Source organism: Mixophyes fleayi, chromosome 6 (assembly GCF_038048845.1).
Source record: "Mixophyes fleayi isolate aMixFle1 chromosome 6, aMixFle1.hap1, whole genome shotgun sequence".
Lineage (NCBI taxonomy): Eukaryota > Metazoa > Chordata > Amphibia > Anura > Limnodynastidae > Mixophyes > Mixophyes fleayi.
In genome coordinates, this window is record NC_134407.1 from 69,232,839 (window position 1) to 69,248,176 (window position 15,338).

A 15,338-nucleotide genomic window follows, 5' to 3' on the forward strand; every position below is an offset into this window, starting at 1 on the left:
TATCTGTGCATACTGTAAGTGTTTTTGAAGCTGAGTCTGGTAGCTGCTGTTATATGTGGTCATCTCCAGTTCATTTAACATTTAGCTAGCAGGCCTAGTGATGCACTGAGGGACGGTTGCAGCTGTGAGCTGTAGCATTAGCTATTGATGCCTATACCTAAGGTTCCATTTTTGGCTAAAATCAACCCTGACCATAATGGTGTGTGGTACTGGCTTATTGTTGGCTGCTGACTGCTAGCCAATCAGAATCAGAGGATATGCATCCCTAAAACGACGTACTCCTGGGTGTATTTTTACTAGCATATTATATGCTAACTAATAATTATGAATTCTGGAATATTACCAAGCCATCATGCTAGCTTTTAACTTGATAACAGGTACTTTAAAGTTTGATGATTGTGGGTTTTCTAAAGTCATTGACTTCTATTTAATGTCCCTAGAGTAAACATGGAGGACATAGTGATAGCAGGAATAGCGGGGAGGCTGCCGGAATCAGACAATCTGCAGGAATTCTGGGAAAACCTCATAGGAGGAGTGGACATGGTAACAGAGGATGACAGAAGGTGGAAACCAGGTAAGTGAGAACATTATATTTACTTAATATTTCCTAGCTGCCTCTGTACAACAAAGCAGAAGGAACATGCAAGTACACATCTTTGTAGAAATAAACTAAAAATGTGACAATTACAACATGAAATATATACATTTACATATATAACACACACACACTATATGGACAAAAGTATTTGGCCACACCTGTTAATTATTGAATTGAGGTGTTTCAATCAGACCCGTTGCCAGAGGTGTATAAAATAAAGCTCCTAACCATGTAGTCTCCATTTGCAAACATTTGTGATACAAAATGGATCGTTCTGAAGAGCTCAGTGACTTCAAGCGTGGTACTGTGATAGGATGCCACCTTTGCAATAAGACGGTTCATGAAATTTTATCCCTGCTGGATATTTCACGGTCAACTGTAAGTGATATTATCTGAAAGTGGAAGCGTTTAGGAACAACAGTAACTCAGCCATGAAGCGGAAGACCACATAACATCACAAAGCGAGGTCAACGACTGCTAAGGCGCATGGTGCGTAAAAGTAGCCAACGCTCTGCTTATTCCATAGCCGAAGAGTTCTGAACTTCTACTGGCATTAATGTAAGCACAAAAATTGCGACGGGAGCTTAATAGAATGTGTTTCCATGGCCAAGCAGCTGCATGCAAGCCTCACATTACCAAGACCAATGCCAAGCTTCGGATAGAGTAGTGTAAAACACATCGACACTGGACTGTGGAGCAGTAGAAACGCGTTCTATGGAGTAACGAATCACTCATCTCTGTTTGGCAGTCAGATGGGCGAGTCTGGGTTCGGCGGATGCCGGGAGAACGTTACCTATCTGACTGCTGTGAAGTTTGGTGGAGGGAGGGATAATGGTATTGGGCTGTTTTTCTGGGTTTGGGAAAAGACGCCAATCTTCAGTAAATTGAAATCTTAATGCTTCAGCATACCAAGTCATTTTGGACAATGCTATGCTTCCAACTTTGTGGCAACAGTTTGGGGAAGGCCCTTTTCTATTCCAACATGACTGTGCCCCAGTGCACAAAGCAAGGACTACAAAGACATGGTCTGATGAGTTCGGTGTGGAAGAACTTGACTGGCCCAACAGAGCCCTGACCTCAACCCCATCAAACACCTTTGGGATGAACTGGAATGGCGATTGCGAGCCAGGTCTTCTCGTCCAACTCCAGTGCCTGCCCTCATAAATGCTCTACGGAATGAATGGGCACAAATTCCCACAGAAACACTTCAATATCTTGTGGAAGTCGTCCGAGTAGAGTGGAAGCTGTTATCGCTGCAATAGGGGGACCAACTCCATATTAAAGTATATGTATTTGAATACAATGTCATTACAGTCCCTGTTGGTGTAATGGTCTAGCGTCCGAACACTTTTTTCCATATAGCGTGTGTGTATACATATATATATATATATATATATATATATATATATATATATACATACATACATACATACATACATACATACATACATACATACATACATACATACATACAGAGAGAGAGAGATATTCACATTTGAAGTGATTGGGTTTTAGTTTTAGATTATTTATTTGTTGATTTTTATTATATTTTATTTTTTAACAGGTCTGTATGGATTACCAAAAAGAAATGGAAAACTTAAAGAAATCAACAAATTTGATGCCTCATTTTTTGGTGTTCATCCTAAGCAAGCTCACACCATGGATCCGCAGTTGCGTTTACTTTTGGAAATTTGCTATGAAGCCATAGTAGATGGAGGTGAGATAGCTGAGAGTTGGGGATGGATTATTAGTTGCAGTTCAAAGCATTTCTCTAATAGTCTCTTCTGTCTTTTATTCATGGATGGTGGAATCTAGTGCGCCCCCAGGTCATTACCGCACAAACCCTTATTCACACATGGGTTATTAATGCTAGAATAAGTTACTTTTAACAGTATTTTTAAGGGCATACCATATGTGATGAATCATATTTATGAGGTTAGGTTAACTTTGACTTTAGAAAATATTGATGCAAAAAGCTTTATTGTTAATATGTATTAAAATCCAACATTATTACAATCATATTGTCTTAACTTACTTGTTTGTTCTTAATGTTGTGATATTTGTTGTTTAAGAATAGCATAACTTAATATTAAGAAAACAGTTTGTCTTAGACAAACAGTAAGAAGTTTGAAGGTGTTTGTAACCTCATTATACAGAGTATCAGTTAGTCTTCATTTTAAGGGGCATCCTGCTGTGTTCATTAACTGATTTTTGGACCTAGAATCACAGCTTTTTCTTTTGTGTCATTAATTTTTTTTTTACAGAACAGCTGAAATTTTGGTTAATTTGCTCTGAATAGTTCTCTCCTACTAAGCAATTTATAATTTATGTTTACTAGACCACTTTCTATACTGTTTGTTGGTGATTTTTTTTACTTAAAACTCAAAATTGTAGACTGGTAAATGATATTACATCTTCCTTGTCATGATATTTTATTTTATCCATCTAGGTGTTAATCCATCAGATCTACGTGGCACAAACACAGGGGTCTGGGTAGGTGTTAGCGGGTCAGAAGCGGGTGAAGCCTTTAGCCGGGATCCAGAAGAACTGCTTGGCTATAGCATGACTGGATGCCAACGTGCCATGTTTGCAAACCGTATCTCATACTTTTTTGATTTAAAAGGTAAGGGTTGGCCGTGGTGTATTTATCTAAGTATATGTATATCATAAATGTGTATATATTGATAAACAGTGAATGTGTTGTCTGTTTCTAGGCCCTAGTTTGGCTATAGACACTGCATGCTCTTCTAGCTTGTTGGCATTAGAAAATGCATACAAAGCAATCTACCATGGGCAGTGCAATGCAGCCATCGTAGGAGGAGTCAACCTACTTCTAAAACCCAACACATCGGTACAGTTCATGAAATTGGGCATGTTGAGCCCTGACGGAACCTGCAAGTCTTTTGATGCCTCAGGTGAGTCAACAGCGACTATTACAAATGATGCTTGATAAGATTTGGGCCGTACTTCAGTCTGTGCTTCCCCTGGCTGGTGAATAAAAACACCATAATACAGAAATGGTAACTCTTGCTCGTGCAGCACTCCACAGCATGTTACTGGACAATGAAACCTAGGACAGCACCCCACATTGAGCTCCTAATTAATATTTGAAAGTGTTTTCATTTCTAAGTATTATTTGAAATGTCAGAATTGAGAAAATTTGGCTTTGCACAAAGTAGATTTTAGTAATATCCAGTGGCAACAAAATACTGTCTTGATAATGTAAAGTCTTTGATGAAAAACACAAAAGGAACTCTGCAAGATAAAACAGTGTAGTTAGTAAAAGCTGCATGAGGGCACGTCCAAGCCACAAAATGTAGACTGAAGGTGGTAAACATGATTAAAGTGCTAAAAGTCTTAGGGCTAGATTTACTAAGCTGCGGGTTTGAAAAAGTGGGGATGTTGCCTATAGCAACCAATCAGATTCTAGCTATCATTTTGTAGAAGGTACTAAATAAATGAAAGCTAGAATCTGATTGGTTGCTATAGGCAATATCCCCACTTTTTCAAACCTGCAGCTTAGTAAATCTAGCCCTTATTGTTTTTTCGTTCTTGGTGTATAATTTCCCATTGAACACGCACTTTAGAGGTACAAGTGAAAACATGTAAAAAGACATTGTATAGTAGGATTATATGTCTATTTAGTGTTTTAGCTGCTGCCACTCACACCCACCTTTATCTCTTTGCACAAGGAAATGGATATTGTCGTTCTGAAGCTGCTTGTGCTGTCTTGGTCACTAAGAAGTCTATGGCAAAACGGGTTTATGCTACTATTGTAAATGCTGGAAGCAATACAGATGGTTACAAAGAGCAAGGTGTGTAACTTCAGTGAAGACAACTGCCTATTTTACATGTGTATTTTTATGACACAGATCTGTCACACAACACAAGTCTGCATTGGTGTCTTGTTCTAATCTATCTGAAATAGAAAGGAACCTTTGTAAAAGAAAAAGTTTATCCTGCTTCCAAAGACACAGCCACAGTTACTACCTCTGATTTTCAGTGGACCCTTACTTCAAAATATAACTGGTGTTGAAAGCAAAGAGCATATTTTCAAAATCAGGAAAAACATAATTCTGTATTCTCAAGTCCTTGCGTTAATGCAGTTATTTGTGTACTGAGACCTCACCTCTGCTCTCAAGTATCAAAACTTCATTCAGGAGATACTTGCCTCCCTCCTCACACACAGCCTCCCTAACAGACGACTCTCCTCCTGCGGTGGTAGGATAAACAAATTTCACACTTCAGACACATAGCGACTTGTCATGTGTCCTGATTGGTTAGCGCTCTTGACACAACAAGCCCTTATGTGTTGGAAAGTCCTGATTGGTTTACTTAGACATCAGCTGTCATTTCATGCCAATGTGTTGGTTCTGCTCAACATTTGGAAATAGAAAAATGCATTTAAAACTTATTTAACCTACTACAATGCTGCTAAAGCTGTCACAGGCATTAGAAGGAAGCCGGCAACTCAGGAACAGATACAAATGTAAGAAATAAACATTAGTTGAACCAATGGCTAGTGTGGCACAAGAATCCTTCTGATGAATCACAAACAACTTCTTGCTTGTACTTTGCTTTTATTGTCAGGATGGCAAAGTAGCTCATAACACAAAGTTACACATACTTTCTTGTGATCCTAGCGACAGTGTATTCAGTCCTGCAACGACTTTAGGCGGTTAAACATTGTTTCCTAGTTCGATGCCTACTCAATGCCACGGTTGGATGAACTGATAGGACATCTAGCTGGTAGTAACTATTTGACTACTCTTGACTTAATAAAGGGATACTGACAAGGCCCCTTTACTTCACCAGTCAAGCAAAAGACCATATTTTCCACCCTTGATGGTCTCTTCCAGTATAAGGTTCTACCCTTTGGGATGCATGGGGCACCTGCCACCTTCCAAAGGGCCATGGAATCATTGCTACGACCCCATATAGCGTTCGCAGCGTTTACTTAGATGACATAGTGATTTATATCCCAGACTGAAAGTCACATTTGGCCAAAGTCAAGGGAGTCAAAGTCAAGGCAGTCGCTTTACACTTTTGTGGAAACCCTGCCGTGAACCCCAGGATAGCATTCTGACAGTTCCCATAGATCAAGGTCCAAATACTTTTATTTCTTGGGCAGATCCTTTAAGACTGGGTTTCTGACCATTGAATCAGTTGTTGACATGTCCAGCCAGACTTGCTCACAGAGGACCTCTTTAAATAGTGGGAAGTCTCGCCCCAGAAAAATCGGATTAGGCTTTATGGCAGCCACCATCAAAACGGTTTGGTTTCTAAGGGACTGGCAGAAGAGTCCTATTCCTCAGTAATCTCTCATGTATACAAAGGACTTTCACCTTGGGCAACCGAGTAGTTCTGGTTTCAGGCAGTACAAAGCTGGAAACCAATGTAAACTCACTGCCATATTCAACCAAAGCTAGGACAAGATTTTGGCTGATAAGCACAGTCACTCAGAACAAACAAGGACTTCCTGATGGATGTACAACAGCTTGGATAAGCAGACTCATCATGCGCAAAACAACAGTCCATGGGCTCCTGTAACCTAGGACACTCAGCCCGAAAGTGGTCTGGCTCCCGACATTCAAACCACTTTGGATTAGACACCTTTGTTACCGATTCTCTGTCAATAGTAGTTTTACCAATGGGCCCCGTGGCTAGGATTGTGAAACCTGGCATCGGTTTTTTACACGGAACGCAGGTGCCTAGGTCATTTGCTCTAAAGCATTGAAACTCTTTACCACTGTGGCAAGCTCTTCATATGACTGTGTGTCTGACTACTGCATCCATCTTTGCACAATGCAGTCTAGCCCCTGGATGCAGTGATCTATGGCAGCCATTTTTTTAAAAAAAATTTGGAAAGCTCAGACAATTGTGCTCTGCCTAGTTTGCCTTTGTCATAACACCACTCATGATATCGCTGGGCTCAGCCTGGCCCAGAAAACCCAATGCGAGTCAATATTTCAGACTATAAGCACGGATAATCAGAGGCCTGGTCCTCATCCTGATCCATATAAGCTCGCTGAGCATCGCCAGTTAAATATGGCGCTAGCCTCTCAGCCCAACCTTCTGGAGGCCAATTTGCACTTTTTTTGCAACTCTCTCAATAGACACCAGATACACTTGTATGTCATCAGCTGGTGACATTTTCTGTAGAGCCGGAACAGGTGGTACATTTCTGTCAAACCTCACCTGGGCTAACACTTCCCGGAAGAGCCTGGTGTTTTCCTCCTGTGCCTCTGCACTCGTAGCACCTTAGCCTACTGCTCTTGCTGTGCAGTGGTCACATTCACGAGGTATCTCAGTACTTCCGCCATGTTAATGTTTATGTAGGTTGCTAGGTGCACTGATGTACAAATGTGTAACTCTGTCTGCAGCCTTGCCCTACAGACTGTCAGCTGAATACCTAACTCCTATGTTAGAGGCCTGTGGCAAACCACTCCCTTTGTCATAATAGATATATACAGATTGTGATGTGTTGTTGAATGTGAGCATGTTAACTAAGTGCATTACGCTATTTTTTAATTAAATACTACCCAAGTATTGGGATGTTTTATTTTTTTGCTTTTGTTTTATTTGTTAACATCTGACTTCAATGATTATTTTATATTTTAGTTTTGCTGCTTAAATTTTAATGTGGTGTCAAATAATTTTTCCAAGATGGAGAAAATAAAAGTCAGATAAGGGTTTCTGATTAAGTACCGTCACATAACACTACACGAGCTGTGTACTGTTAGGAGTTATTTGGTATATACTTTTTAGCATCAAAGGTATAATTGCTTACCATTTAGAGTCACCATGTGCAATGTGTCCTGTATATGCTATGCTATAGGATACTATACTATAGTCCAAGGTTAGGCAACCTGTGGCTCTTGAGATGATACGGAAGTATTAGAATAAAAGGAAACATTTCTTGAACTACATTTTAGAGCCTGTGGAGAACTAAGGAGAACTTTATATGTGTTCTTATTTAAGGAGTGGAATTCACACAAAGAGGGGGGACGGGGGGACTGTTGGTGTGAATGTGCTCATTGTACGGCAGAACATTCTGTGTGGAGCAATGACCTCCATCTCATCTGTATTCTGCTGTGCTGTCTTCTTTGGCTAACGTCTTTTCTGCATTCTGCTAACAGGAGTGACCTTCCCATCAGGAGAAGTGCAGCAGCAGTTGCTGAACTCTTTGTACAGAGAAGCAGGAATCCAGACCAGTGAGGTGGAATATGTGGAGGCACACGGCACAGGCACCAAGGTAGCAACCACAAATAAATATATTGTTATTATGATCTTGTTTGTTACACAAAAAACTTTGAACTTTGCTCATTACTATAGAACTCTACAATTTATTTAGTTAACAGAAAGGTGAAATAATATAAAAATAAACAAATCTACTTAGCAATGAACAGTAGTAAACAATACAGTTATTTGTGCCATCTCTTTAATCAAGGCTGACACTCTTTCTTACATAACGCAGTAATAAAATGTAATACATCCATGTCTCCAACTGGACATCGCAAACGTTTGTAAGGAACCCAGTGTTCTCCTCAGACTTACTGACGCTATCCCTACTGACCAGTCCATGGCTGATATAGTAACCAACACAAAGCGGCCTACACATGCTTTTGGTTACTATGACAGCAGCCACAACTAGAGTGAGCCAGAGGAGATGAGGAATTGGAGCCCAGACAATAGATAAATTTCACCTAGACCCCGGGTTTGTGACTGAAAAATAGAATACCCCCACCTCACACATGAACTCTGCTGGCAGAGGAGTTTCCCCCCACAGCGGCAAGACCTGTACCAGATGCATTCCCTTCTTCCAGGGCAGTTCTGCCCCTGACAACCAATGACATGTTGGAACGGAAACTCATGAACCTACAAAGGGACTGTATTCTCAAACAATTCATATGCTAAATGCCTATAATAGAGGACTATATTTGTTGTTATTTTTATATTATGCCTCTGTGTAAGCTCTGATCAAATTCAGGGGGTTGTGTCCACCTTCATCTTGCCTGGTTTTGGTCATATTTTCGGTCATTTCCAGACTTGTTCATGCCCCCAGTTATGTCATACACTGGCCCCATGATGTCACACGTATCTCCTGCTCTTGTAGGATTATTATTAATGGAATTGTACTAAATGGTAAACACTGCAAGCGTAACATTTTATGTATTTGTGCAATTTTGCAATCCACAGGTTGGAGACCCCCAGGAAGTAAATGGGATCGCCAATGTTTTCTGCAAGTCAGAACGAGAGCCGTTGTTAATTGGATCCACTAAGTCAAATATGGGTCATCCGGAGCCATCCTCTGGCCTTGCTGCATTGGCTAAGGTAAAATGTAAAACTTATGCTGAATAACCAAAGCCTGAAAGCAGGGCGCTGTAGATAAGGGAATGTCACAGGTACAGTACAAAGAAGCGATTACTAAGTCTTTATGGCTTTAAAGAAGAAATCTAAATGATTAGCAGTGTGATTGGAAGCATAGCTAAGGTGCCCACACGCACTGCTACCATACCCACTACTATTCCATCAGTCGTTTAAGTCATTGTAGGCCTATCACAATGCAAATTGCTTCATATATGGGCCAAAAAAAGTTGACCAATCATAATTAGCATCTTTTTTTGATCTATCAGATGTTGATCTGAACTGGCAGAAAATGCTGTTCGGTGACATTCCATTTAATCATTAGAAATCTAATTTTCCCATGACTCTTAATAAACCCAGATTTACAGCATAAGTAGGAATAAATTCTCACCCAAAAAGAAGTATAGATGGATTTTATGGCCTATCCAATCTTCAGGTCACATGGGTCTCTTGTTTCTTCTTTTCAAAATGACAGGAGCCTTAAACAAATCTAACCATATGTGTGACCATCGTCCCATTACTCTACTGTTCCCTATAAGAACTGGCCTCTGGAAGGACATTCCCTTGTATGGGCACCATAATAGAAAAATGGGATATGGTACTCAGGCATCAAGGCTTTTAGTATGGTACTGAAATAAGTCATTTAGCCAATTAGGGCCTGAGTCATTAAGGAGAGAAAGCAAAAAAAAATAGGAGCAAGTTTGCTCCTGGACAAACCATGTTACAATGCAAGGGGTGCAAATTAGTTTATTATTTTGCACATAAAGAAAATACTGGCTGTTTTTTCATGTAGCACACAAATACTTGATAGCTTTATCTTTACACTGAAATTTAAAGTTGCTTTAGGACATGTCCTATCCTAACTATAAATCTCTTCCCACATGTTAAATTTACCACCCCCTCCAATGCAACATGGTTTTGCCCAGGTGCAAAGTTATTCCTTTTTTATTGCTTTACTCTCCCTAATGACTCAGGCCCTCATTCTGGAAAGCATAATCTGACACACTGTCATGATTGTGCAATGCCGACATTGTTATACAACAGCAAGTGTGGTATTGAGTTTGTCTGCACGTTTAATGTTACTTCTGGTCATCCTGGCAACAGCCACACCCCTGCTGTAATAACTGATTGCCTCATCTACCTCAGCAGTTAATGAAACTGCAGATCACCTGTTCTCATGGTAGTAAGGGTTATACATTTGTTTTTCTCTAACTGCTACAGCAGGAACTGACTTTGTGGTAATACAACTTTATATGTGCTACTAGCCAAGGTCCTGTGCTGGTATGAACCCACAGTCAACAGAATTAATCATGATGTTACAGATAAGAAATGTAATATATGGGTAAATTCAAGTACACATGTTACTAATATTTTACTTAATATATAGTAAAACATTAATATATAGACTAGGACAAGGCTGACACAGAGGCAGGAAAAGGAGTTGCCTATGTATAGAGGCACATTGAGACTGCTATCCCCCATCCATACAGTGATGTAAAGACCCAGTGGAAGCCCTGAGATAAAGAGCGATCCCTCCCAGGCTAAAACTGGTGTCAGCCTTTGAATTTTAGGCTAATAGCAGCTCCTTTTTCTACATTGAGCTCCAGCACTAGAATTCAGTGCATGAAAAGATACTGAATCCTATTGTCCTCTTCTATTCTTAGCTGATAGCGTTCAGTTGCTGTCTTGTACTGAATTGTGACTGCCTACCAGAGTACAGTGAATGATAAGATGCTTCTGTCAGCTAATAGCATAGGATGATATAAACCTCATACACCCAGAGCAAGAGGAATAGGGACAGACGAGTTAGAGGAACTATTATCCTTCTCCTGTCCTTAATCCACTCAACGCAGCAGTGAGCACCTAACAGCTGGAGCATCCAGAGTAACACCACTGAATTTTAGTGATTTGTTTTCAGTTAAGGATGGGATACAATTCCAACAATAGATACATTTGAATCTATTTTGTATTTAATATAGATAATGGGGAGACTGCATCACACAAGACTCCTGTCTGCAGGAGCCATTTTCCCACTGCTTCTTACACAGTTGTGTTCCACAGAATAGTGTATTTCTGCTTATGTGAGAATAGAGGAGGGGTCATATATCTTCTACTGAAGGAGTGAAGTGAAGAAGAGCTGGACTATCTGCATTTGGGCATCTCTCCCCCCCTCAAATCCAGAGATGCATACTCTCGTAGACATCATTGATTTGTTTGGAGAGACTCTGATGTACTGCACACTTACAGAATACGATGATAGCACATGCTGTGTTTTCCCCTGTCTACACTATGTCATCTACATCTGTATAGCAACTGTGTGTGCCGAACGTATGTCTTTCTGTACAAATCTGTGGTCGCCATGTGCGAATATCTGTCTCTCCTTTGTTCTACTTTAAAAATTAATAAACAAAAAAACAGAATGAATGGGAGACAGATATAACGATCCCCTTATGCACAAACTGTGTCGCAGTGGTGGAACAAACACAGAGAAGTGTGTATAAGTGTATGGTACTCATTGTATATACAGTATGATTCAAAATATTGTCAATGGCGGATCCAGAGGTGGGTAGGGACCTGCCTACAACGTACAGGATCCTGGTGGCCGAGAGGCAGGCAGAGGATTCTACACAGGACGACTGTGTTTGATACACAAACGGAGATGTCAGCAGCATCCTCTGACTGCTTCTCAGCTGTCAGGTGAAAACTATCCACCAATCAGAGTGAAGGAATGGGCAGGACACACCACTTGGCTTGAAGGAGGAGACAGAGCTCTGCTAAATCCCCTCCTCCCCCCATAATAAAGGGCTAGATCTGCCCCTGAGTAATATGCAATTTAGCCTTGTTTTATAGATCACAGTGGGACTCATTTAGGTTTAGGAACATCTAAATAAGGGGTACACCTGGACAAACCATGTTGCTCTGTAAGGGGTGTAAATGTAATGTTTTTTGCATGTAGGAAAAGTACTGCTTGCTTTTACATGTACAAAACAAATACTGGGCAGCTTCATTTTTATACTGCGATCAAGTGCTGAACTAGAGTGTGCAGTGTGCTGTCCTTCCAACTTGTCCACACAATGTAAATTAGCCCCCTTCCTGCAATTCAACATAGTATGACCAAGGTGTAAAATGTCGCCTTCTCTCTGGCTTTACTCCTATCTCTAAATGTGTCCCTGTATGTCTTGTCTGTATTCTACTTCCCATTAGTCATCTCTAAATGGATGTACATATAAACATATACAATCAGTTCGGATACCTGCATTTTATATACAGAGTAAGAGAAATTGTATTGAACAGTTGTGAGTTTTGGAAAAGAGATATTTTCCAGGACCACATCTGAAATTAGGAACATTTGACAAGTACGTTATTATGAGTTTACATCATATACTATTGACCAAACTTGAATGGTCACATTTTCCCTATCTTTTGGTTGATAGTTATATCAAATAAATTAAAAGTGGTTGTATGGCTGAGTGTGTTTTACGCAAGTCTTGTAACCAACGAAAAACAATTATCCATCAAAATCAATAAACATTAGATCCAAATAAATAAACAAGCAGCACAACCATATTGTGAAATAAATGTGTATGTTCTTATATTGTGATAATACCAGAACAAAAAAACATAAATACATTGTGAAAAAAAAACATTGTCTCCTCATAAAATCCTAAAAAAATACATAAATACATATTTTCAGTTTTTTTCACAATTTACTGCTAAGGTTGTGCTGCCTATAATTTAATAGTTTGAATCTCAGAATTATTCAAATGCTTTATCCAGTTGTGTGTTTGTTTTCTACGTATTTGTAAAAAGCTAGTGACTACACTATAAACTGTTAAAGTATATAAAGACATTTATACTCACTGCATTTCACCTACTATGTCTGAGGTAATTTTTTCAAACAAATCTTCTTTTATCTCATAATGTTAAACCAGTTTTGACTTCTAGAATTTTTAGCAGTATGAAAAGGTAAATTCCAGAACCCAAAAATAATGCTTTATGTAATTACATTTTGGTTATATACCATTTTTTTTTATAATTATTGTTATTCATTGAATAGATAATTTTCAGCTTCAGGCCTATGCAGTCCTTAATGCGGTATTGCTTGAGAAGCTATATTTGTTTCTGGTTATATTACCATATGTCAAAGCTGTCATATATTAATGTAAGCTATCAATTAATCTGTATTGGACCACACTGTTACTCTTGGGAGCTGATAACCAGTTTATTTGAAATTGTTAAAAACTTTCTCAAATTCTTTCAATCTTTATTTGCTTGAAGCATGGCCTTTCTGGTGTTATTATATTATTATGTTCTGTACTCTTTAACTATCAGTTGCCTGACTTTAATTGACTCATCTTTTGGATAGTGTATATAATAACACACATCATACTTTGGAACTAGGAAATTGTCTGAGAGAGCTCACAGTTAAATATGTCCCTTCCCTTACTGCCAAAGTTTGTAAACATGCAGTAGTATATAGACAAGTCAGTCTAAGAAATAGTGAGGATGCTATGTAGGTGTTCAGCAAATAATTTGCATATTATTTATGTGGATGATTCCTTCATAGAAATATGGAAAGTGTACCAAAATATCTTGGGTAATATATTCAATTACTACTTTTGTTTCACAAAATCTTTTATTTAGAAATATTTGTTAATATGACTATATTTCACTTCAAAAAGATCATATTACTTAGACTGTGACATGCTAAAATATTTTATTTTCCCCGACGTGTGAATTAGGGACACCACATCAAACATTTGTTTATGCCTTATTAATTCTTGAAATGTATTACATGATATGTGCTCACAGATTATTAGAGGTGTTTTGTACGAGCTTCACAATGTGTAATGGTGTGGAAAACTGCATATGCAATAATCACAATTTCTTGCAATGATAGTACATGGCACCATCTGTAGACATGGGATGTACTGCATTCAATCAGTAAGTTGTCCCCAAATATCTAAATATTTTATGTGTTTTGAATGATGCTAAATACTGATTGCCTTTTCTATGTTCAGCTATGATCTTTTGGTTTACATCTAGGATGTAGCTACTGTTACTACCATGCTCACATCACTTATTCCAACTCTACATCTAATTTTAATAATTACTGTTCTGATCTCCAAACTGTACTGCCTTGTGGTTTGTATAAGCGGTTCATGCATACAGTCTAATGAGTTAGTAACTCTAATATTTTTAATTCACATAGGTCATTTTGTCTCTGGAGCATGGTGTCTGGGCCCCAAATCTCCATTACAAGAATCCAAACCAAGATATTCCTGCTTTGCAAGACGGCAGAATCCAAGTAGTGACTGAGCCCATCCCAGTAAAAGGTGGCATTGTTGGCGTCAACTCTTTTGGTTTTGGTGGCTCCAATGTCCATGTGATCTTGAGACCAAATAGCAAGAAGCTGGCCTCTAGTGAGGGGTCTCTGTCGCTTCCCCGTCTGGTTCAGGTTTGTGGGAGGACACAGGAGGCAGTTGAGTCTCTGATACAGAAGAGTCAAAAACTTGCCACAGATGCCACATTTGTGAACTTATTGAACAATATCTCCGGGATTTCCCCCTCATCTATGATGTACCGAGGTTACACACTTGTGGGGACGGAGAGTGACATTAAGGAGATTCAACAGACACAGGCATCCGGGAGACCCCTTTGGTACATCTGTTCAGGTAACAATCAGTCTTCATCAAACTTGGTACTATAGAATAGCAAGTTACTTACTGAAAGAGCAGGTTGTTTCTCCAGCCACTGTGGTAGATGTGCAGTGTAGTTATTTCATCTTCTGTTATATTTGGGGAATTCACAAACACTGCACTCTACGGGCCTGATTCATTACGTCACGTATTCTGAGCGCAACCCGCACTCAGAATATGATGCCTGTATTTTGGATTTGCGCCTGTAAAATGTTTTTTTTTTTTTTTTTTTTACTAAGCTTTACATATTGTACAGGCGCTCGGCATTGCCCCCTTAATGCCACTAATGTAACTGTTGCCATTCTAAGTGACGTCCAGCACAGTGCTGGCTTCTTCTGCTGTCTGCATTTATACCAACCTTGTCGGAAATGTTCTCAGTAACTATTTCAGTAAGTCTGCATATTTTACATGTCGGAATTAGACCATTCTGCATTTTCATGTCGTTGTAATTGATGTCGGAGTTTTGGTAGCCGCAATAATGACTACCACTGTAAGGAACGACCGAACTTATGTTGATGTTGTGTATGATCATTCAAATGTTTGAGGTGTAAGTATCCTGACAGTCTCAGTTGTTAATTTGCTATAATCATGTATCTTAAATTGGTGGGTGGGAGAGTCTCTCTTTAGTTGAATATTTAGTGCAATGGTAGTATTTACAGGGCCTAGAGGTGAGG

The 15,338-nt window shown here is 39.3% G+C and overlaps 1 protein-coding gene across 1 annotated transcript in view; it reads left to right on the forward strand.

The window, feature by feature from the left end:
- Nucleotides 1-15,338, forward strand: part of FASN (fatty acid synthase) — a 73,618-nt gene that overhangs the window by 16,688 nt on the left and 41,592 nt on the right. Inside the window, exons 2-9 of the mRNA XM_075216777.1 lie at nucleotides 441-574; nucleotides 2,163-2,315; nucleotides 3,048-3,221; nucleotides 3,313-3,513; nucleotides 4,291-4,413; nucleotides 7,738-7,853; nucleotides 8,798-8,932; nucleotides 14,178-14,640. Coding sequence (XP_075072878.1) covers nucleotides 448-574; nucleotides 2,163-2,315; nucleotides 3,048-3,221; nucleotides 3,313-3,513; nucleotides 4,291-4,413; nucleotides 7,738-7,853; nucleotides 8,798-8,932; nucleotides 14,178-14,640 — 1,492 coding nt within the window. The 5' untranslated portion in view covers nucleotides 441-447. The remainder of the gene's footprint in view (nucleotides 1-440; nucleotides 575-2,162; nucleotides 2,316-3,047; nucleotides 3,222-3,312; nucleotides 3,514-4,290; nucleotides 4,414-7,737; nucleotides 7,854-8,797; nucleotides 8,933-14,177; nucleotides 14,641-15,338) is intronic.